Source organism: Nycticebus coucang, chromosome 10, assembly GCF_027406575.1.
Source record: "Nycticebus coucang isolate mNycCou1 chromosome 10, mNycCou1.pri, whole genome shotgun sequence".
NCBI lineage: Eukaryota > Metazoa > Chordata > Mammalia > Primates > Lorisidae > Nycticebus > Nycticebus coucang.
The window spans coordinates 77,119,824-77,144,125 of record NC_069789.1 but is presented as its reverse complement, the minus strand read 5'-3'; the positions used below and the strand labels follow the sequence as shown (position 1 = coordinate 77,144,125).

Genomic DNA, 24,302 nt, shown 5'->3' with positions numbered 1-24,302 from the left:
AAATATTTTATCTTCAGGGAATATCTAAACTAAAAAATATAGTCCTGTTTAGCTGGTAGACAAAAATACCAAATTAAGCTCAGGTGATACTACTCACCAAGAAGCCAGACATCTCCCAGATCTCAGGTGACCTTAAGTGAATAGCCCTGGGTTTGCTTCACTCTGGATCATGCAAACACACCTTGCAAAAAGTACTCTGATTTAATAGCAGCACGTTTAAAATGCCCAAGAGACGAGTCTTTATAAAGTAATGCTGAGAAGACACCATGATCCACATAACTGAAATAGATGTCAAGGACCAGGTGTCAGGACAACTTTGCCACTAAGTAGCTGTGACCTCTGTAAGTCTTGTCATAATTAAATCCTGAAGGACTGAAATAGGTTACCACAAAGGTCTCTTCCAAATATAGAGTTTTATGAATAACCAGCAAGGACCAGAGAGGGGGAAGTGATAACTTAAGAGAAAACCACACACTCACAAAAGGACAAAGAAAAATATCTATATGGTAGAGTATTAACTATGTGAGGAAAAGAGCATGGGCTAAACTCCAGGAGACAAGGTAGTCCAAACAGAGAGAATCCTTGGATCCTTTTTTTTTTTTTTGAGACAGAGTCTCACTTCGTTGTCCCCGGCTAGAGTGCCCTGTGTCACAGCTCATGGCAACCTCAAACTCCTGAGCTCAGTGATCCTCTTGCCTCAGCCTCCTGGGTTGCTGGGACTACAAGAACCCGCCACCATGCCCTGCCAATTTTTCTGTTTTTAGTAGAGATGGGCTCTCACTCTGGCTCAGGCTGGTCTCAAACTCCTGAGCTCAAGCAATCCACCCTCCTCAGCCTCCCAGAGTGCTGGGATTACAGGTGTGAGCCACCGGGCCAATCCTAGAGAGAAAGAATCCTTTTAAAGAATTTTGTTTGGGGCAGTCCTATGAAAACTAGAAATTGCTAGTTAATTATTTATTAAGTAGTAATCAGTAAGCATTTTGTTTAAAGCACATAGAGGGCCTGAGGTATGCAGTATTCCATATAATTTTTTTTTAAGAGTTCAAAGAGATGTTTAATAAAATTATATTTTAATTTACTTGTCTCCAAACATTATTCATTTTCTAGTAAAGTACCTAAAGGGCCTAACCATAAGTTAAAATTTACCAAATCTATACGTCTGTATCCACAAACATAAGCATGTGCCACAAACATTAAAAGTAAGCTTTTATATATTACAAGATGAAATTTATTGTATACTTTCAGTTAGAATTGATCGATGCCCACACTAGACACTTGGTTCTTTAAGTAATGAACTTGCTTCATAGGAGATAATGGGCTCCGGGTACAAATTAAGTTGGTGAAAATAGATCTGAGGCTTGCTGCTGAGGGTTGGCTAAAACATCATGCTCAAATAAACACACCAGAAAGGATTTGCTCTATCTGATTTAAAATTTAAGCTTCTTTTTTGTTCTCAAATTCAATTAATTCCACAACATCTATTGAACACCCAAAATGTGCAAGTGTCAAAATCAAACCTAGCAAAGGCATTTGATTTAACATAGGATTTCCTGGAGGCGAGGTCAAGGCATACAGCACAGACAGAGGAACCGATTCCAAAATGCAACCACTGGGTGGTGCCTGTGGCTCAAAGGAGTAAGGCACCAGCCCCATATGCCAGAGGTGGTGGGTTCAAACCCAGCCCCAGCCAAAAACTGCAAAAAAAAAAAAAAAAAAATAATAATAATAAACAAAATGCAACCACTGTGCGAGCTCCACTTTCCGCCTGACTCACTCCCTCACCAGCACCCCAGGATGCTGTAATTGTCATGGGTGACTGAACTAGTCCGACTTGAAGCAGAGGTGTGTAGAGTGTCTTTCCATCACTGTGGTCTTATCAAAATCCTCTGGGCTCTTCTTTGAGACTATCTTTTTCAATCTGTGTGCCATCAGGCTTCCCAAATAATCTACTGTCCCCTCTTCCATAGTGCCTATGATGAGATGTAGATATTGATATCTGTTTATGGCAGCCCTGGCGTCCTTCATGCTAGCACAGCACTGCAGAACAGAGCTTTGCCAGCATTCCACCTCCTTTCCAGGACCCCCATTCACCCAGTGATGGCCACCTTCTAACATCCAACTCCTCTGTTCCCACACCCCCATCCTCAGCAACAGCAGGCTGAGTACAATGGCCTGATACTAACAAATGCCTTCACTCACTCGTGCACCCCTCTCTGGGGCCAGCTACCACCCTGTCACCTGCCAAAGCTTCCTAAGTGGCCTCCAGACCGTGCAGCCTGCCACCATCCACTCCACTGCCTACACTACAAGCCATTATGACCTTTCTAAAGTGAGTGTCTGACAAGGTCATTTATTCACTTAAAATCCTTGCATGATTTCCTGTTGCTGTTAGAATAAAGTCAAAACTCTCTATATGCATCACAAAACTCTCTATATGCATCTATTTGCTCCTGTGGAGCCCGGATCCTGCCTGTCTCCCCATCTTCACTTTGCTCCTCTCTCCTCTCTGAGCACCAGCCACACAGAATTGTTTCGGTTCCTCGAATGGTCCCTGCTCTGTCTCACTTCCTAGCCCTCACTTATTGTATTGCTCCTACCAGGAACGCTTTTTCCACTTTCTGGAAATTTCCACGCCGGGTAAAGGTTATCGTGAGCTGGAAGAACACACTCCCACTGAGAATGATCTTTGTTCCACATTGCGTGTGCTCAGCCCTCTACATTTGTCAGGAGTCTTAACTATGTCTCTATGACCACAATGATCATATTTATTTTGCAAAAACTAAAATTCTGAAGAATATGACTGCGTTTTGGGCACCAGAGCTCTCTCAGAATAGCCTGGCTTTACATAAGTTCCATTTTGTGGCAGGGGACATTCTGCAGTGTGACTTTAAAAGGAACAGAAGGCAGCAAGCTGCTCTAGGCAAGTGTCAAACAATGGGCTTGATATTTAGTCCAGTAAGTTCCAGTGGGAGGTTCTCCTAAAGATTAATCTTGTAAGATTTTCTGATGCCCGATCAATGAAGAAATGCTGGGACTAAACCAAAACACGCACACACACGTAAGTGTACATATCTTTATGCTTCTTAGGAGTGTGAAAAATCTGAGGCAGCTGGAGGCTGCTCCCTGCCTTGACGGAAGGAGGAGCATAGTGCTCTCTGCTTGGCCAACCAACCTTAGGAGGTACCTACTACAAACTGCATGTAATTTGTCAGGGTTAGATGGGAAATCACTCGCCCCACCAGGATGAACAGAACAAGTGGTTCCAGATCCAGAATGAACGGACACAGACACCTGGATCAATCCAGACCCAACACCCATGAGGCGTTGGGGATGGCCCACAGAGGCATTTGAGTATGAAGGATATACCCTTGGCACCCCAAGTGGGCCCAACAGCAGCCCAGCATCAGCTGCTGGAATGTGTATAGCCCTGTTCTCATGGTGGCCTGACAGCCAGTGAAGCACTGACAAAAGCAGGCTGACCGCCCTCTGCTGGCCTGGGGGCGGGAGACAGCAGGCTCCCAGCAGCCCCCGCAGGGCTTCTGGCCTTTATCACGGCCTGAATTTTATATTTATATTTAAACTCTTCTGGTAATTATGGGGAAGATATGGTTAACTGGCACCTTGTGAAAACCCTGCAGGTTTACTGAAGATCATACAACGAATAACTAGAACAGAAAAAGTGATAGAGAAACAGTGGGTGCTTCACGGCCTTGTGGGAGACAGAGAAAGAAGCAGGGGACGCCCCCCGAGCTCACTGGCCCATGATGGTCAAGGACTGTTGCCTACAATGCTGTGCTGCTCTCTGGTTCCGCCTGGAGCCACTGGAAGTTATACCAGATTAAACCTGCATAAAGCCACAGCGAGGGGAAATCCAGTTTCTGTAGAGAGGAATGTGACACAGAAACAGGGAACTATAACGAGACATCATTATCTTGGTGCCTCTGATAACACACTGGAGAGCAGAGTTAGGTTTTGAATCCACTGAAATCTTCCATAAATGGAGTCTAAATGCAGGCTGCATAACGTCCCAAAACTCCCTGGAGAAATTCCTATTATGTACATGGCAGGAGAATGCAGCAAGCCCCACTTGACTGGGCAGGGAACATTCTCTGCTCAGTGCAAATTCGCGGTTCTGTGTCTAGTGCCAACTGCATGTTCGTGCTAGACCAGAGCCCTAAAAACAGAGGCGTAAGTGTCCTGGAAAATGAGCTAGAGGGAGCAGACAGGGCTAGGCAATTCTTTGTTTCTAAAACATTAAAACCACAGGTAGGATGTTAATAAGAGTACCATTTTTATCATTTTCCTAACTATGGGGGAGCCAATATTATGGCAAATGTTGCTCAGAGGTGCTACAGCAAAATAGAGTGATGTGATCTTTTTCCATCAGCCTCCTATCAACCCCTAAGCTAAAACCAAGCACCAGCTGAAATGCACCACTAGAGACTCTGACCCTGTGGGACTGCCACCGTCTGGGACACCTCTCACTTTAAAGTAAGGGTACAGTGAAATCAGCCATATTAGGAAATAGCGGCACACAGATGAAGTGACTCAGCTCAAATGTCACCTGCTCAAAGAGACCTCCTCTGAAAGCTGAGAGCACTGTACTCCCTTCATCACTAGGCAGTCACCTCTATGGCTCTTTAAAGCGTTCACTTTGATAACTATCAAATGAGAATTTGTGGGTGTGTTCGTCCTTCCTCCCTGTTGGAATTTAGACTCCCAGAGAGAGGAATTTTGCATGCTTCGTTACTCTGTTCCTACCCAGACAGAGGTTGGCACAGAGTAAGCCCAATGCTCTTAGAGTGGCTGCCTTACAATCGTCAAAGAACAGAGAATTCAGTTATCTGTAACTGAAGGCTTTGTGAAATCCAGAAAACCCAGCATTCATATCAATATACTGATGTCATCACATACTGGAATGAAATATCTCTTTTATCATAGATGAAATAGTAGTTCAATCCACACCTAAAGGCAACATGGCCTGAAAGAGACACCAGCCCATGTGTGGTCCATGGACCAGCAGCAGTGGCATCCCTTGGAAATTTGTTCAAAAAGCAAAATCTGTGGACCCGTCAGAGCAGACCCAGTGAATCTGAAAGTCTGAGGGTGAAGCCCACGCATCACTGTTTTAATTAAATTCTTCTGGGGATTCTTGAGGACCCTAAAGTTCTGAAAACCAAAGACTGGGTAATAAATATTAGATAACAAACTGTGTCCATTTATGTAAGTAAGTAACTATTACTCAGATATTTCACCTGTTACTCAGGTGAAAATAAACAAGAAATGCCATAAAGACTATTATTTTGTTAGGAACAAATTGGCACATTCTTGCTGGCATTTAAATTTTAAAACTCAGGAACGGGAACATGAATTCTATACAAAAGGATCTGCATAAATAAACCCAGAGAAGCCTGAATTCCTGCCTCCGCTTGCCATCAGCTACCGTTCCACATTCTGTGTTCCACTGAGACCTCCTAGACCTGGCCGAACCACCGGCCAGCGGGCCATGCTGGTGGAGTACACGCTCGCTTTGTTGCCCGTTTTTGCTTCAGGCAGCACCATCTGTGGCTCTTTCTAAGAATCCCTATAACAGATGACTGGCCCCGGGCAGCACTGCCCAACTGGGGATGAGAAGGGAGCTGCGCCATACCATGGTTTAGATGCCGGATGCAGTCACTCAAGAGAGCACTAAACTTCTTCTGGTCAGCAGCCTCGCAGAAGCAGAAATAGCCGTGTCTGAGGAAGGGCTGCCACAGGTATACAGGAAACTCCTTTGGTACGACCACAAAGGGCTGAGCGTTCTCCTTCTCACTAGAGGCTAAAGAAATATTGGAAACACAAATACATTTTAAAATGTGTATCTTTTAGGCCAGGCGTTGTGGTTCACGCCTATAATCCTGGCATTCTGGGAGGCCAAGGTGGGTAGATTGCTTAAGCTCAGGAGTTTGAGATCAGCCTGAGCCAGAGCAAGATCCCATCTCTAAAACCAGCTGGGTGTTGTGATGGGAGCTTATAGTTCCAGCCTCTCAGGATGCTGAGGCAAGAGGACTGCTTGGACCTAAGAGTTTGAGGTTGCTATGAGCTATGACACCAGCTCCTCTACACAGGGTGACTCAGAGTGAGACTCTGTCTGAAAAAAACGTAGTAATAATAATAAAATAAAACAAAACAAACCCTATGTCTCTTTATTGCAAATGTATATGTATTTCATGCTGTGAAATATCTGGGGCAGGCCATGGGATGGAAAGTTGGTACTAGACACTGTCCTAGAGTGGGGATATGGGAGTGCCGCCAGTATCCCCTACCTCACAGCAACAGGCTGCCGGAAGAGCCAGGGCCAGCAGATACACTCTTTCTCAACTTAATTATGTCAAAAAGACCTGGCAACAGAGCTCTGTTTTCCCTCCTGCCCCTCTGTGGACTCGCCTGTCCGCCCGTGAAGACACACACTACTCTCCCAATGGGCTTGGGCTCCACCAGATCTGCCCTGGCCCTGCACTCTCCCTCCTCCCATCACTGCTGAACAGCCTTTGCTGTCTTCAGGCCATCACCCTATTCTCACCTCAGTCTGATTTCAACCCAATTGCTGAGGTCATCCTGACTACCAGCCTGTGGCTATTTGTTACTTATCCTTTTAATCTGACCTGTAACATCTGTTGCTGCGAACCATCCCTTCTTTTGGAAACATTCTCTCCCCTTGTTGAGCACCTTTCTCCTGGCCTCCTTCCTTCACACTGTTTAAAAATTGTTTCTCCTTTGTCACTTTTTTTTAAGACAGAGTTGCACTCTGTCACAGCCGTGGCATCACAGCTCACAGTAACCTCAAACTCCTGGGCTCAAGAGATCCTCCTGCTTCACCCTCCCAACTAGCTAGGACTACCGGTGCCCATCACCATGCCCAGTTGTTTTTCTATTTTTAGTAGGAACAGGATCTCACTCTTGCTCAGGCTGGTCTGGAACTCAAGTATCCACCTGCCTCGGCCTCCCAGAGCGCTGGATGACTGGCCCTGAAGTGTAGGATTACAGGTGTGAGCCACCATGCTCAGTCTTCTCTGTCACTTTCATTGGTTCCTCTGCCAACTCAATCTCCCCACTGAGTGTTGGTGTTTTTCCTGTTCTCTGCCAGTTTCTACTTTTTACCTTGTTCTTATAGCCCACATAACCCTTTCTCCTTTCTGTCCATCATGCTTTCCCATAGGAAATTTTCATTCATCCTTCAAAAGTCAGTTTTGGGATGCCCTGGCTACCTCCCCTGTCACCAGAGACACAGATAGGTGCTCTCAATCGTGTTTTTCTCAAATATGGTAGCGACCTGTTTCTGTGTTTGGCACCCACAGCTGGGGCAGGGAGGCAGGGGAGAGAGGAGCGTGAGATGAGCTCCTCTGTTGATTCCCATGAGGTTCCCCTCCCTGGGAAGCAGAACCACCTCTGTGGACTGTGAGCTCCTAAGGATGCAGACTGCATCTTACACACCTGTGTATGCTTGGCCCAGAGCACAGCCACGGAAGTTGGTAGACAGCCAGTTTGTTGAATGAAACATGCGCCATGTTGGCCTGGGAAATTTTAAAAGTGCTAAACAATGGGATTTTTTTACCTCTTCCCTCAAAATCAATTCCCAGAATTGAATTCAGAGCCCTTACCTAAACCTTGTTCCTTTCCATGCATTCCTATGACATGATATTGCACTTGGCTAAATGAGTCCCAGCTCCCTTCCAGAGTCATGGAGAACAAGCAGGGACACCTACATCTCAGGGAAAGGAAAGAAAGGGTGACCCCCTAAAGCCCACCGAGCATACTGGGCACACCAAGAAAAGAATCACCACAAGGCAGACTCGGGAGCCGAGTCAGCTACCGGCAAATTAATAAGTCAGGAGTGGCTTAAATAAACAATAGATTCCCAGAGCACACATGGGAGCCCTGTCTGTGCTTATTGTGTCCTGGAACGGGAAGGTGACAGAGTAGAATGCACTGGGGACACAGGTAGAATGCACCGGGCCCACCAGGACCCAGCAAAATGCTTGGCACAAAATAACACGAGAATAAATCAATGTAGGATTGAACAAACAAAGGAATGGCTGAGTGCTGCAGAGAGACCTACAGTTGCAACACAATATTCATTCTCTCCTTCTTCAGTAATTTGAAACCCTTGATTTTCAATTGGGCAAAATGATGGCATAAAATAAAACCACACTTTCAGTCTTCCTTGCAGCTTGCTCACAGCTCACTAAGTTGTAGCCTATAAGATGCAAACTGGAACGGCTTACGAAACTCCCTGATGATATCCCTAAGGAAAAAGAATGTGTCCTCCCCTTCCCTTTTCTCCTTCCTGCTGTCTGGAAGGAGAAAGCTCTGGAGGAGCTCCAGCACCTAGATCTGCCAGCAAGGGTCACAACCTAGAAATAAAGGGAGAGAGAGCTGGAAAGAGCCCAAGGCTCTAACAAATTTATGGATCTGCCACACCAGCCTTGAGAAACATCCAAATGTTTTTAGTGAGATAATAAAACTTTATGTATTTAATTTGAGTGTTTTGTTCTGTGCAGCAAGCCAGATTCTAACTAATCCAAGTAAAATGCCTATTAAGTGAATCACTATAGCAAAACATGGGAGCATTTGTGATGCATCATTTTAGCTGAACACTCCGTAAAAGAATACATTTGTTCCTAAGCCTCTAATGCTTTTCCTTGAGCAATTGGGCCTTTATTGTATCTTTATTCTTTCCAGTAGAAATGGCATCACACCGCGAGTCTTCCTGATTGACACGGTTTTATAAAACAATTATCCTTGCCCACTCCAAGAATGTCATAATTTTGTACAGACAACCATTGACCCTTTGTGTTTAAAAGCCTCAGCAAGCCCCATGAAATTCACTATTAGCCTCTAGTTATCTCTCACTTAACCTTTTACAATAATTTTCCAGATGCCATCAGTCTGCATTTTTTCTACATTGAGTTACCAAGATATCACAAAGGATCTACTGTAGAATATTCTATTTTTAAAACTCTGAAGGCCCACTATACAATTTAAAAAGTCATGGAAAAAAAAAAAAAAGATAAAAAGTCATGGAAATGCCCTAAGCTGAACCCCTAGGCCAACAGGGATTAGTCACACACGCCTTGTGTTTTTTTGTCCCTTTTCCTGCTTTCCGACATGATTTCATCAATAAATCAGTAAATATATTGTCTGTTCTGGCTGATTTCATTTGGAAAATTCTGGAGAGATTTTGAGGAGTCAACGTGTTGGGATTCCATTTCTAGCTGCAGCTCCATATAGGTAGATGTTGAAAGGATATCTAATAATATGCACAGCACACATAAAGTGTTGTTTGCGTAATAATTTGTTAATCTAGGTTTATGATCCATGTACTAATACTGTAATTATGTTATTAAAAACATCATACTAAGCATTCTGCACTGAAATAACAATTGAAAAAAATGATTATATTTTTCTCCATAAATTCTAATGAAATGACTATGCCCATTAATAAGAACCAGGGCTCTCTGCAAGAAACCACGTAATTACTGTGTAGTATGGTTTACATGAAGCCAGATGGAATTAACACGTTATCCACAGTTCAAGAATTGCTATGAATCGCTCTATTTGGTTTATATGTGGTGTATTAGCTATCACATTCTGTACACGAAAAAAGTAAAATGAATGAGAATCAAAGAATGTTAGAACTGGAAAGACCCTTCTAGATTTTAAAGTCCAAAGTCCTGTTTTTAATTTGAGAGACAGAAACCAGAGAGGTTCTGCAGCTGGCTACTATAAAACATGTGAGAAGTGGCACAGTCAGAACTAGATAAAAATCCAGTCTCCCAATTCTCAATTCAATGCTCTTTCCATGGCAGCAGTCAGCTTCACTTATAGATATGCATATTAATGCAATGCTTTTTTCATGCAGTCGGTACGAGTTACTGTATCTTATTAAAAGGGTTTTTTTAAATAAATAAATAAATAAAAAGGAGGGATTTTCTTTCTGATTTAGGGTATTTCATCGCAATACCCTAAATTAGAAAAATAATATTCTCTGACAGGTCCAAGCTTGCTTACTAGAGGATGGGACTGTACATTTTGTGCACTGGGGCCTACCTGTTTATTTCTGCTGCTCTGAGGGGTAGTATCCAAGTCTGCAATATATTCCAAAAGCTTCAAGAGACCTGATTAATAGCACATTTTCCATGTGCTAAAAACACAGTTCCAGACTTGTCTTTGAATAGCATTTGAAATAATAGAAACGGCACCATGTTTACCTAAATTAGAGAAATCACATCTTCCATTTGTCTATGGAGCTTACATGTCCAGCCCAGTGTCTCAACCTTGGCACTGCCAAGATTTTCAGTCAGATAATTCTCCATTGCTGGGGTTGTCCTGTGCATTGCAGGAGGCTTAGCAGCGTCTCTGGCCGCTGCCCACTAAATGCCTGTGGTCTCCTGTTCCCAGTGTGACAACCAAAAATGTGTCCAATGTCCCTGGAGGGTTAAGTCCCTGTCCCTGATTAAGAACCACCAGTCTAGCTAAACAAAGAAGTTTGGGGATTTTGCCTTGAAAAAGAATGCTAGCAACTCACCAAGGGGGTCTGGGAAATGCTTGTCAGATAATAGATTATATTCTTCTTCTGAGGTTAGTACTTTTCCACCAGCGGGAAGAATTCGGCTTTTAGGAGCAGCTCCTTTCTGATAGGCCTGGGAAAGAAAAGATATAAATGAATGGGTTTTATTCCCCCATTTATGTTTTTGGAAAATATGAGGACTATTAAAAGTAGACCTAGACATATACACCCAGAGTTAGCAATCCCCATCTTCTGTCACTGAGTTAGAATCATGTATTCAAAAAATATGTTTTGCATACCTGCTAATTGCAAGGTAGTACTTTAATACTCTGCCGTGATGGTCACAAGTAAGTCACGGTAAGTTCAAAGTCCCTCATCTCAGAGAGATTCACTGTTCTCAAATGGGGAAAACATAACTCAATAACTTCTAGAAAATCCACACATTATGTACCATTTCAGGTGCTAACGCCCGAATCATTCTGATAATAACCACAACAGTGACGCTTACACAGACACTGCACCAAATGCTGGGTGACCGATGTGGGCTGTGTATGATGACTAATGCGACCACGGAACACGTAACTACAAAGACGGTTGCCATGGATTTCCATCAAAACCATTAAAATGTTGCCATGATAAAATAGGCCACCACTCTGCCCTCAGATGTGAAACTATTTTTGCAGTAAAAAGATCAGAATGGAAGTCCATTATCATGAAATTAGAACAAAGCTGGTTGGCGAAACACAAAGAGGCCCAGGACACTGCCAAAGGTACAGCGTCAGTATGTGCATCTGATGGGAGGATGTAAGTCAAGGCAAAATTGTGAGAGTTACAGTCTAAAGGCAGGTTGAGACTTGAAACCAGAGAACTGTGAGACCCCAAATTTACAGCATACTCTTCAGAATAACTAAAATGTTGATCTAGGCAAAAAAAAATTAGAATAACAATAACACATGCTTAGTCAATAGGACAGATGACTGAGAGACCCAAACGAAACAAACGTTCAGATAACGAACAAGCTTATTTTCATATTTGAAGGCCTGGTAATGAACTAACTGCACAAACACATCAAGGACTTAGAACAAAAGAGAAGACTCAGGCGGCGCCTGTGGCTCAAAGGGGTAGGGCACTGGCCCCATATGCTGGAGGTGGCAGGTCCAAACTCAGCCCCGGCCAGAAAGTGTAAAAAAAAAAGAAAGAGAAGACTCCAAACTTTCACGCTTTTGAGAATGTTTAGAAGCAATTTGATTTAGACTGGACTCAGCTGGGAATTGTGTGCTTACTTACAACAGGCCTCGAGATTGGTGTTTTAAATGTTCTATCATTTAATCCTCAAAATGATACTATGCATTAGATATTATCTCCATTTTGCAAATGACAAAAATGACTCTTAGAAAAGTTAAATAACCTCCTGCTGGCCCACTAGTGAGTAGATGAGAAACCCGAGATCCATACTCATGTCTGTCCAGCCCAGGACAAGGAACTGATTATCAAAATGCTTCATTTTCCTCTTTAATCACCAGCCAAAATTGGACTTTCAATAAAATAATGGGCAATTTATAGGTACTTCATGCATAACTCTTAGATATAATCTTAAAAATCAAACCTATAAATTAAAAAAAAAGGTATTATTAAAACTCAGAAGAATTATGGAAAACTGCATAGACTTTCTGGATACCCAAGTTTTTGTTTTTGTTTTTTTTAATATTTTGTGATTATCAAATCTAGTCAACATACCTTAACAACCTGAACAGGTGCATATAAAAATGATGCACAAAGAAAAAGCAGCATAACACATAAATTGCCCTTGAGGGAGCAAACTTAAATTAAAAAAAAAGAGGAAAAATACCAAGATTTGATTAAAAATGCAATTTCCATTCATGTTCAATATGGTGAAAACCATGATAAATCCAACAGTGAGCTCTCAGGGTTTTCCTCCCAGCAGCTTGGTAGTGCTCATACTGACAACTACTCTATATTGGACTCTGCCACAGGCCTGGCCACGTGCTAAGCGCTTCAGTGCATCATTCAGCCCTTACCACAACACCATGACAAAGGGATCACACTAAGGGTGTGACTCAGAGGTATTAACCATGATGTCATGCTGTCTATCCTCCCACTTCCCTGAAAGGAAATTGTAACAGGCCATACAAACTACAAGGTGTCTGCTGTCATCATTAATATTATTTGTACCACACTGATAATTTGTTTCTGAGTATAAATTAAGTATTGAATGAAATCCTAACATAGATACACAGAGAAAATGTTAGCTTACGTACGTTTAAAAGAGTAAGTCCACCCAAGAGGGCCCTTGAGCCTTGTCCAGAAGCCTATGCACTGTATTTTATTTCTATCTCCCATCAGAAATGGGAACGAAACACATTGGTAGGTCAGCGTGAAGCCTCTTCCTACTGGGTTGGCCTCAGAGTTAGTTATTGCTCAGTCTCTGGAGGTGGTCTTGATGACTCTTGAACTTAGAGTCCAGACAGCAGAGTTTTAAATCTGTTACTATCTTTAACTGTTAAATAGAAGCTTTTCAAAGGGAGTTTGAAGAGTGAAGGAGACTACAAAATGCACACCAGGTAAGATACGGAAGGAACCATGGGGATCATCTGACTCACTCTCTAAGTCAGTGGTTCTCAACCTTCCTGATGCTGCGATGTTTTTTCATTGTTACAAAGGGGTCGTGACACACAGGTTGAGAACCACTGCTCATTCACGTCTACTTAGTGGCACAACTTGACCTAAACTTCAGTTTTCCAAATTCACTGCAATATACTTTCTCACATACCATGCCACCTCCCTACTTGGGGAAAGACATGGGAACCAATAAAAACTGAAGACCTCCCAGGTGCTAGATGCTTTACATACATTATGTCATTTTCTCCACATTTTATAGGCAAGGAAAATAATGAGATAACTGAAAGAAAGGCAAGTGAATAAAAATCCATAGATGTAAATGGATTCTGAATTATTTGGCACCAGAAAACTTTGTTAAATAATACTTCAACTGGTTTGGCACCCGTAGCTCAAGCAGCTAAGGCGCCAGCCACATACACCAGAGCTGGAGGGTTCGAATCCAGCCTGGGCCTGCCAAACAACAACAACAACAACGACGACTACAATCAAAAAATAGTCAGGTGTTATAGCAGGCATCTGTAGTCCCAGCTGCTTTTTGGGAGGCTGAGGCAAGAGAATCGCTTCAGTCTAGGAGTTGGAGATTGCTGTGAGCTGTGATGCCACAGCACTCTACCCAGGGCAACAGCTTGAGGCTCTGTCTCAAAAAAAGAAAAAAATAGTAATACCCTGTTTCCCCGAAAATAAGACATCCTCCAAAAATAAGACCTACTTACAGGAAAGATAAGACGTCCCCTGAAAATAAGACCTAGTGCATCTTTGGGAGCACACCTTAAAATAAGACACTGTCTTATTTTCAGGGAAACAGGGTAATACCGCAACCATCTGTCATACGTGTGTGAGGCTTAGGGGTAGGAAGACAGCAATGGAGCAGAGAGGGAGAGATATCAGGACAGCAACTGAGAAGGACCTTTAGGCTGAATGATCATTGGAAAGGCTCCTATACCAAACGCTGGTCACTCAGCACAACATTCTATTTTCACACTCACTGGCAATCACTTATTCAAAGATTATCTTTCCTGCTAATGTGCAAGCATCTCTCTGATCGCCTGCTATATACCCAGAACGTTGTATAACACCTGGTATATAGTAAGCCTTTAATAAATATGTTTGCTGAAATGACTACCTACCTGAATAAGTACTTATTGAATGAATCAATCTCAAAGTAGAGGGTATGCCAATCAACCCAGCCAATGTTTTCAGAATACTGCAAAAACTAGTGGTAACAATGAAACGTCTTACCTCTTTATTCTCATAGCTCTCCACAACAAAATCATTTTTAACCACAACGTATCTGTCCTTCCACTTTTTTAGGTCTTCAGCAAACTGTGATAGCTCTGCTTCATACAAAACAGTTCCAGGCTCCAAGGGTGGCTTCAAGAAGAGGAATATAATTAACCATCACAACAAATGATAGCATACCTTTTTACTATTCAGTTATCCATGGCATTTCAAAACTATCCAGCACTGAGATCCTGGAGAAATTGGTGTCTCTTCATTTTCCTCCACAATTTCCCTTTCCCGTTTCTTGTGACCAAATGCAAATATTTGTCTTATTGAATTTTTATGATTTTAATTTCTTTCCATTATGCTATAGGAATAGATGCATACCATGGAAGGGATTATAATAAGGCTGTGCCTTGTACAACTTTGATAAATTTTTTATAAACCCTGTGGGAGAGAGGGAATGAGGCAGGAAAGTGTAACAGTGGACATGCCTCAGGGTTAATTCCTGAAAAACAGGAGCATTAACAGGGTCTTCCCACTTCCATCACACCTGCAGGTGTGATCTCAAGAGCCGGTGTCAGTGGTTTTCTCAGACCCCAGAGCCTGAAGAAGCCAGGCTGTAAATACTTACACCCTCCTGGGGCTGCTCAAGGAGACCATGTTTGCTCTTGGGTTAAAGAAAAAGCAGGTATGTAGCCAATAAACCTCAGTTCTACTTTAAAGTTTGAGGATTTCTCATTCATCTGGGTGGTGTATGTGCTATAGATGAGGTTCCACTCAATTCCTGGTTAGGTCTTCCATTGGGATGACTATGTGAGGATAATTCCCATCCTGCCTCATTGTGCCATTCCCACATTATTTCAAAATATACAAATGGGCTATTTTTTTTTTAATTTAAGAGAATATGGGATTTATTAGATATTGAATATAAAAGCTGGCTCATTTAAATATGGTCCTACAAGTTTCTTTTATTCCGCCAAGCGCCTGCCTTCCCACCCCAACCCCAATAAAAACATTTTGCATGCACATTTATTAGCAAGGACTAAAAAGACTCAAAGCTTCCAAAGATGGCAGATGCCCAGTTGAATGAGGCTGATGACTGGGTCAGATGAGATCGTTCCTGGAGGAACCCACTGTTTGCTCGGCTGCAGCACCAGATCAACACCCAGTGTCTTTTACATGCCACTGAATTTACATCTTTTTTTTTTTTTTTTTTTTGAGATAGAGTCTCACTATGTCACCCTTGGTAGAGTGCAGTGGCGTCACAGCTCACAGCAACCTCAAACTCTTAGATTTAAGCGATTCTCTTGCCTCAGCCTCCCAAGTAGCTGGGACTACAGGTGCCCACCACAATGCCAGACTATTTTTTGTTGTTGTTGCAGTTGTTTAGCTGGCCAGGGCTGGGTTCAAACCCACCACCCTCGGTGTATGTGGCTGGTGCCATAACCATTCTGCTATGGGCGCTAATCCTTTACATCTTTTCTTTTATTAAAAAATCATACTGCCGGGGGTGCCTGTGGCTCAGTCGGTAGGGCACCGGCCCCATATACCGAGGGTGGCGGGTTCAAACCCGGCCCCGGCCAAACTGCAACCAAAAAATAGCCGGGCGTTGTGGCGGGCGCCTGTAGTCCCAGCTACTCAGGAGGCTGAGGCAAGAGAATCGCTTAAGCCCAGGAGTTGGAGGTTACTGTGAGCTGTGTGAGGCCACGGCACTCTACCGAGGGCCATAAAGTGAGACTCTGTCTCTACAAAAAAAAAATCATACTGCCTTCAGAAACATATCCCTTTACTTTCATGCAAAAATGTACATAAGCCACACGGAGAAGACAGATATGCCAGTCTCTTTTAAGAATCTACTATGGGATGAAATAAATTCCCTTCCAAATTCCAGTGCTTAATATTCTGTCCTTACAGATAATGAGGCAGTCTCTCATTTTGCCTCATTAAAGATAGGAGAGAACCTCACTCATCTCTTTAAATGAGACTGAAGCCATGGTATAAACAGCACTTTATACTTCTTATGGGCATCTTTTAAACCCTGCGCCACTTAATCAATGGATAAGCTTGTTAAAAAATGTGGCCTCACCCAGACTTACTTTATCAGAATCTCTGAGAGGTGTTGGCCAGAATTGGCATTCTTAATAAGCTCCTAAATTTCAAGAATCACTGTTTTATGGGGAAAACAATTCATTATCCCTACATTCTCAAGCTGCTAAATCCTTGGTTAACTCACTGAACTTTGCAGCAATATTTGACTCGTGTATCACTCACTCCTCAAAAACCCTCTTCATTTGCCTTTGGGCACATTCCACTTTCTGGATTTCCCCCCCTACTCCACTCTTCTTAGTCCATTTTGCTGATCCTTCTCCTTTTGCTGATCTGCAAATACTGGGGCCCGTGTACTGTTTCTTTTCTCTTATTCTCTCCCTTAATTATGTTCCAGGACTTCAATACCAGTTGTAAACTAACAGCTCCCAGCTTTCTATTTTCCAGCCTTGATCACTCTACTGAGCTCCAGATCAGAACATCCAATTGCCTATTCAATATTTCCACAGGTGTATGCCAAATAAGGCTCTCAGCCTTAACATGGCCAGAAGGGAACTCAGGATCCACTTCACCTGGACTCTTCCTTCTCAGTAAACGGCAGCTCCATTCACTTATTTATTCAGGCTGGAAACCAAAAAGTCACCATGGAATTTTCTTCTTTTATCACAAGTTCTGTGAGCTCTACCATAAATACTTCTTCTCACGACCACAACCACCTCAGTCCCATCTGCCGTCATCTTTCCCTTGGACACTACAGTATACTCCTCACTCGTTTCTAATTTCCCCTCTCATTCCTCCCTCGGATCTATTCTTTACAGAGATGCCAGAAAGATCACTCGGAACTACATTGCCCTCTATATTCTATACCTCCAGTGGGACTTAAAACCTTTATTATGGCTTACAGGGCTGCATGATCTGGCCCCTACCTGTCTCTCCCTCTCCTCTCCCTCACAGTGCTCTCTGGCCTTCCCTCCCTGCCACAGGACCTTTGCACTTGCTGTTCCCTCTGCCTGGATACTCTCCCCACACATCTTCACACAGCCTACTCTACTTTCACTCCAGTTTCTGCTCAAATGTCATCTCCACAGAGGGCTTCCCTAATCACCCTCTCTAAAAAGACTTGTTTTATTTTCCTTTGTAGCATTTATTATTACCTGATATCCCCCGACAATCATTTGTTTATTTGTTATCTGTCTCCTATGTGTAAATATAAACTCCAAGAAGACAGAATTTGTCCAATTTCATAGAATACGACCTGCACATACATAGTAGGTTCTGGTAAATATTTGTTGAGGTTGTGGTTAATTATTATAATAGAGCAAAGAAATAAGAATAAATGAGAGGATTTGAAGAGAAAAATCATATTTGATCAATGACCAAAATAAAAATGTTCACAGCACGAGACCCTGAAATTACGACTTTTTAAAAACTGAATTTCCTGACAGCAAGCCAAATTTTCTGATAACAAAGCATTAATGTGGGGAAATACGCATAGCAAAACTGGAATCATGCTAGTTTTCATTTGTATGGGGGTTACACTACCAACAAGAGGTAACAGTCTAACTTCCAGGCAAAGAGAGTCTCTGGGGCATGAAATGATTTCAGAGCAAAGTTTGTAAAAGTGCCGTTCAACCATTGTTTATTTCAGAAATATGATCAGCTATAAACCTTTCTTCATTGGGAGAAATACATAAACCAAAATATCCATGTTTACCTTGGTCTTCAAAAATTGCGATGTCAAATCTCTTTGCTGTTCTACTTCACTGCGCACATGATTGCAGAAAGCCACGGAGTACTGGCGACTGTAGTAGGGCCTGAAGTTTTTGATAGCAGCCTCGGTTTTCCCTGAAAAAATACGAAGATCAGAATTTTGAAGTAGAGCACGTCTGGCAGAGTAAAGCCTATCTAAGTAATTCTATAAATACCCCTCCCGTCTACCAGTGTCACTATTTCTCAGGGATCTGTAATTAGCCCCGTTCCCTGAGGCTCGGATACCAGGTGCACAAACCCTGATATCTCTATCTCTTTCTTTCTCTCTCTCTTTTTCTCTCTCTCTCTTCTTCTGGTATCATCTTGAGAGACTTCAGGGACCCATAGGACCACCCATCTGGTAACCAATAGTGTTTTTCTTCATTCAATTTCTTCGCTTGACTCCCTAGTTTCCAGGGTCCTAACCGTAAAGGCACACACTAGTCCTTACTTTCCTTTGAATCTGTAGTATGTTGAAGTATGGTAGGGAAGTCAGCCGTCTCCCCACAGTCAGCAACTGTGGTACAGTCTCTCAACACCAGAAGTAAGTAAAGCTAACTGTCAACCACATGGAGGGAGTGTGAGGATTTGAGACGGACAGAATCAGGCATTAGCAACATTCTTGTGCTTTCCCAACTGGTGTTTAGAGAGTACAGGAGTGGCAAAGGAGGAGAATTAAGAGGAGAAAGGGCAAAGGAGTGTTCGGAAGCAGATCAGAAATACTCACCACATTTCACATACTTGCTACAGAGTTAGTGATTAGTTCACAGAACAGGACATTAGCTTGAGCAAAAATAAGCTTAATGTAATATTCCAAAAATATTTTAAAATGCTTTTGTGGGAATTTGGCATAATTTTTTATGTTTAAAATTTGATACCATATATAAAAAAATTTGATATTATAATCAATAGAGAAATATTGTAATAAACTGGCAAAATGTGGGGAAATACGCATAACAAAACTGGAATAGTATGCAGTATGCAGGCAAAATTTCAAAATTAAGTGGAGAGTTCTAACCACATCAATTGAAATGCTCAAGGAGAGCGCCAGATCCACAGCTGCCAGTTTCTATGTCCACAGATCCACAGCCCTGAACACGCCCGGCGCATGAACACACCATGTATGGAGAATCCCACTTTTGCTCAGGCATTTAAGTCTCACGATATGTGTGAGGTAAAAAAAAATTATTTCATGTTCACCTAATACAATGACATTTACTAGACATAGTTATAGGCTTTACTCATTATTGTAAAGTGCTTTGAGAGCCACTAATAATAGATTCTGTGGAAATGCAAATAAAAGCTCCTACAACTTAGAATTAGGCATGCTTTTGCTTGCTCTGTGAGTTTACAGTATTATTAATTAGCATTTGCGTAATACTTTAAATATATGTAGGCTTTACAATTATCCAATTGGTTAGTGTATTATATTAGCTTTCATCCAGTGCATAAGTAGTAAAACCCTCCTTTCTTGTCTATAATTTTCTTACATAGAACTAGAACATCTCTGAGAATTCCTACAGTGAGAACAAATTATTGAAACATAAATGATTAACAAGATTTTCCCTTTAGGTCCGAGTAACCACTGTTTAGTCTATCAGAAAAGCAAACTGTCAAGTTCTGATGCTTTCTGCACTTTGGAAAGCAATTGGATGGAAATGAACAAAGGTAGACGTCATTTTATGATGTGCTCCATAAAGCTGTGAAGGCTGATTTCCTGCCACATCACCACACTCCCCCGGGGATGCCCTGCTTCTGTTCAGGTGTGCAGGGCTGCCACTCCCTTCCAGTATATGAGAAAGATGCTTTGTTATCTGAATATCTGCATCGGGACACCATCAACACTTCACCCACAGGTAGCACTTGAAAAGAAAGGATTGCTGCCTCCTTAGGTAATTAACCTAATAACTATCAACAGTTCAACATGTGCATAAAACAGCTAACACCACCACCAGATGAATCCAGATTTTAGATTAGATCCATCCAAACCCAAATAAAGAAGGGCCTAATGTAGGAACCTTAAGAATGAGAGCAAAGTCTAGTGCTGGACCAAAATACCACTGTGTTTAGGAAGGTGGACTCTGGAGTCAGATAGACATGGGTTTGAGTCCCATCTCTGCTACTGTCAAGCGGTGGGACCTCAAGAGAGTCATTTTCTCTTTCCGCTTACATGTAAAATGAGGGGGTAAAAAGCAGCAACCTCATAGGGTTACTGTAATATTTCCACGAAATAAGGCAGTGAAGTGCTCAGCATTGTATCTGGCACACAGAAAGTGTTTAATAATAAGTAATAATTAGGGCAGCACCTGTGGCTCAAAGGAGTAGGGCCCCGGCCCCATATGCCAGAGATGGCGGGTTCAAACCCAGCCCCGGCCAAAAAACTGCAAAAAAAAAAAAAAAATATATATATATATATCAGAAAATAAGTAATAATTAAAACAATGGTGACAATGGTGATGAGAACACCTCCTCGCCAAGCACCCAGAGAGGGTCTTCAAGCTGAAATAAGGAACTAAGACCAAGTTGTTCACTGTCACTCTTGAACTAGGGCCATCCTGCTCAGCAGCATACGGAGAAGCTGTGCTCCCCGCCCCCACTGCGGTGCTGAAACAAATAGAACCTACATTTTCACAGATGTTTCAGTAGTGAAGATCTTTAATGCATTCATGAATTAAAACCAACTAAATAAACCATAAAAGTTAGTGAGCTGGAGCACGAGCTAATGGCTGTGTTCACTGAGACTCTCTCTCTGAACTTCAATTTTCTCAGCTGTATAATGGAGATAATGAGATGGCCATATCACAGAGTTTCATGGGAGTAAAGAAAGAAAAATATTCTGCAAGCATCTAGAACAGTGCCTGACACCTACTAGTTGATCAACAGATATTTACTATTATTTAATATTCTACCATGAAAACATTTGAGTAAGTGGATCAGTCCATAGGCACCACATAAAACCACCTCAGCTGAAACTAGCTTGTTTTCTACAGTTTTCAAGATTCTAGAACATTGAATTTCCTTCATTTCTGTCCCTAAATTTAGTATCAGATTCCCTTGTTTGTAAAACAGAGTGCCAAGTTTTCCACTACAGAGAAGTCACTCAATAACAGAAAGACTAACATCAGTGGAAGGGCTTCTTCCACATTTTTGGTATACCAGCATTTGGGGACAGAAATATGTCCCCTAAGCCTGCTCAATAATTACAGTTTGCTCTGGGCATTGTGTTGACATGATTCGCTCGACTAGGCTGCACATACCACCCTTTAGGGTGATCATCACTAAAGCTATTAATAGAAGAAGACTGTTTGACAACTCTGTCCACAAAACAGCTTGCAGTCAACTTCATACAAGTAAGAAAAATACAAGTATCTGCTGGTCCTTTTAAAACCATTTAAATCCATATAGGCTCAAAAACTCAGCACTCATTTGACCCCTTTCTCCCTCATCCCTGTATTCAGTCATGAGATCCTGTTATTTCTACACGTCTTTCCACAGTAGTTCTTGAATCTACCCCCTTTTCTTCATCTCAGCCACCACGCCTTCAATGAAACCTTTATTATCTCTCAATGACACCACGTAAGTCTCTTGATCTACCCTACACCTCAGCAACACAGCAGGGCAAAGAAACTTAACTAACTCTTAGCTCTAAAAGAGGGACAAAAACATTATCAAAACTGGAGTGGGAGGGAGAGTTCCAGGGCTGCCACACAGAGCCTGGAGGCTTAGAGGAAGCGTGCCAAGGCTTAGAGACAGGTTCCAAAAAGTGGCCAGAGTCCAGGGCTGATGGGGCAGAACAGGAGAGGCTAAATCCAAGCTGGCCACCTCGGTCCCACTCAAGATAAAGGTAGCACAAGTTACCAAGGCCCAGATGTTAGAGTAGGGAGCCAAATCCTAGCATTGATGCTACCAGGGCAGTCTTCTCAGAGTCATAAAGGGCTCATTAGTCACATAGGCATAGCCTCTGGGTTCTGGAGTGATAAGTTTCATTTGATCTTTTGCTGCCAGATCATGTCACTGCCTTTGTAAAAAACTTTCAATGGTTCTACTTTGCTTAGATAACAATCCCTCAGCCTAGCACCACGGACCTGAGATATGGCCCCAGCTGTCTTTACAGCCCACCTATTCCCTTCGAACTAACTGTCCTTGCCTCTGTGCATACCCATGTCCCTCTGCTTTCTCCTCTAAATGCCCTGCCACTTGCAGACCCTTCAAGCCCAGATAACCAAAGAAGAATAGATGGTTTTGAAATCTTCCCAGCTGGAAGCAATCTCACCTTCTCTTACATTCTCTAATAATGGCACCATTTTTTGCCATTATGACTGTGTACCGTTTCTGCTATAGCTGTTTAAATATGACTTATTTCTAAGAGTACACTCTATTTACATATTCAGCAAATATGTGTTGAATGAATGAAAGAATGGCTGAGCAAATATTTAAGAACAAAGCAAATTATAATGCATTATAATAATGAAACCCATGTCATGTCTCAGTAAAAAAGCATAGTTTTCAGCTTAAATATTTATTATTAAAAATATACACTCTTGGGTGGCGCCTGTGGCTCAAGGAGTAGGGCGCCGGTCCCATATGCCAGAGGTGGAGGGTTCGAACCCAGCCCCGGCCAAAAAAAAAAATATATATATATATACTCTTGAAACTCATATTTGTTTACAAAATAGTGAGACTTACAGGTTAATTCTTTTTTTTTTTTTCCCTTAAGAGACAGTGTCTTACTCTGTCACCCAGACTGTAGTACAGTGGCATGATCAAAGCTCACTGCCACCTCCAACTCCACTGCAGCCTCCAACTCCTGGGCTAACTATGGGGCAAACTACCATGCCCAGTTAATTTTTAAAAATTTTTTATGTAGGGGCGACGCCTGTGGCTCAGTCAGTAGGGCGCCGGCCCCATATACCAAGGGTGACGGGTTCAAACCCAGCCCCGGCCAAACTGCAACCAAAAAGTAGCTGGGCGTTGTGGCGGGCGCCTGTAGTCCCAGCTACTTGGGAGGCTGAGGCAAGAGAATCGCTGAAGCCCAGGAGTTGGAGGTTGCTGTGAGCTGTGTGAGGCCACCGCACTCTATCGAGGGCCATAAAGTGAGACTCTGTCTCTACAAAAAAAAAAAAAAAAATTTTTTTATGTATAGACATAACATAGGTCTTATTACGTTGCTCAGACTGGTCTCAAATTGCTGGCCTCAAGGGATCCTCCTGAGTTGGCCTCCCAAAGTGCTGGAATTACAGGTGTGACCCACCACAACCGGCCTCCTTTAAAGCTTTTAAATGAGTTTTTGTCCATGAGATTATTGACAAGCAAAATCCTTTCTTGGCTTATGTGCTTTCCGTGACTAGTAGGGAAACAGAGAAAGTATATAAGAGTCGAGGTCAACCTTACCTGAAGTCTGATAGATTTGTATATTTTCTCATTCTAGAAGATTCTTTTAAAACTATTTCCCAGCCCTAAAGCAGGTGAACTCAAATCTACTGTTTATCTACAGTCTTTCTCAAAAGATACTATTATTCCTAGTGACCCCATCATTCCCAGTGTCATCACAACTATGATATATTCTTAAATCTTCTTTAAAATATGCAGCTTCTTCCCTATTTTAATTACTTTTAGAAAAGTAGCTTATAAGTACAAAAAGATATTAAAAAATCCAAACACAATTTTTGCTACATTTCCTTCTAATCTTTTCTCAATTATTTTTAAATAGTTGAGATTATTATATTTTCTATCCAATTTTATTTACTTAACATTTTATCTTTGGTTTTTCCTATGACATTACTAAAAAGAAAATCATGATTTTCAGATATTATATTGATATTGTTACTGTGAAAGAGGAAAAATATAGAAATTTAAAAATATAAGTTTTATTTTAACAAGGTGTTTATTCCCAGGAACTGAGGCAAATGTACGTATAAGGAGAAGATTAACCAGGCTTTGGCACAGTTTCTTATAAACTGCTGAGAATTTGGGTGAAGATTAATTTTGGTAAACAAGACAAATGCCGGGTGGCGCCTGTGGCTCAAGGAGTAGGGCGCCGGTCCCATATGCCGCGGAGGTGGCAGGTTCAAACCCATCCCCGGCCAAAAAAAAA

The 24,302-nt window shown here is 42.1% G+C and overlaps 1 protein-coding gene across 1 annotated transcript in view; it reads right to left on the bottom strand.

Moving 5' to 3' along the window:
• Positions 1 to 24,302, bottom strand: part of NIBAN1 (niban apoptosis regulator 1) — a 160,619-nt gene that overhangs the window by 78,937 nt on the left and 57,380 nt on the right. The window contains exons 2-5 of the mRNA XM_053606916.1: positions 18,174 to 18,304; positions 14,429 to 14,560; positions 10,568 to 10,682; positions 5,651 to 5,818 (exon numbers count right to left, since the gene is read on the bottom strand). Of these exons, the coding sequence (XP_053462891.1) occupies positions 5,651 to 5,818; positions 10,568 to 10,682; positions 14,429 to 14,560; positions 18,174 to 18,304 (546 nt within the window). The remainder of the gene's footprint in view (positions 1 to 5,650; positions 5,819 to 10,567; positions 10,683 to 14,428; positions 14,561 to 18,173; positions 18,305 to 24,302) is intronic.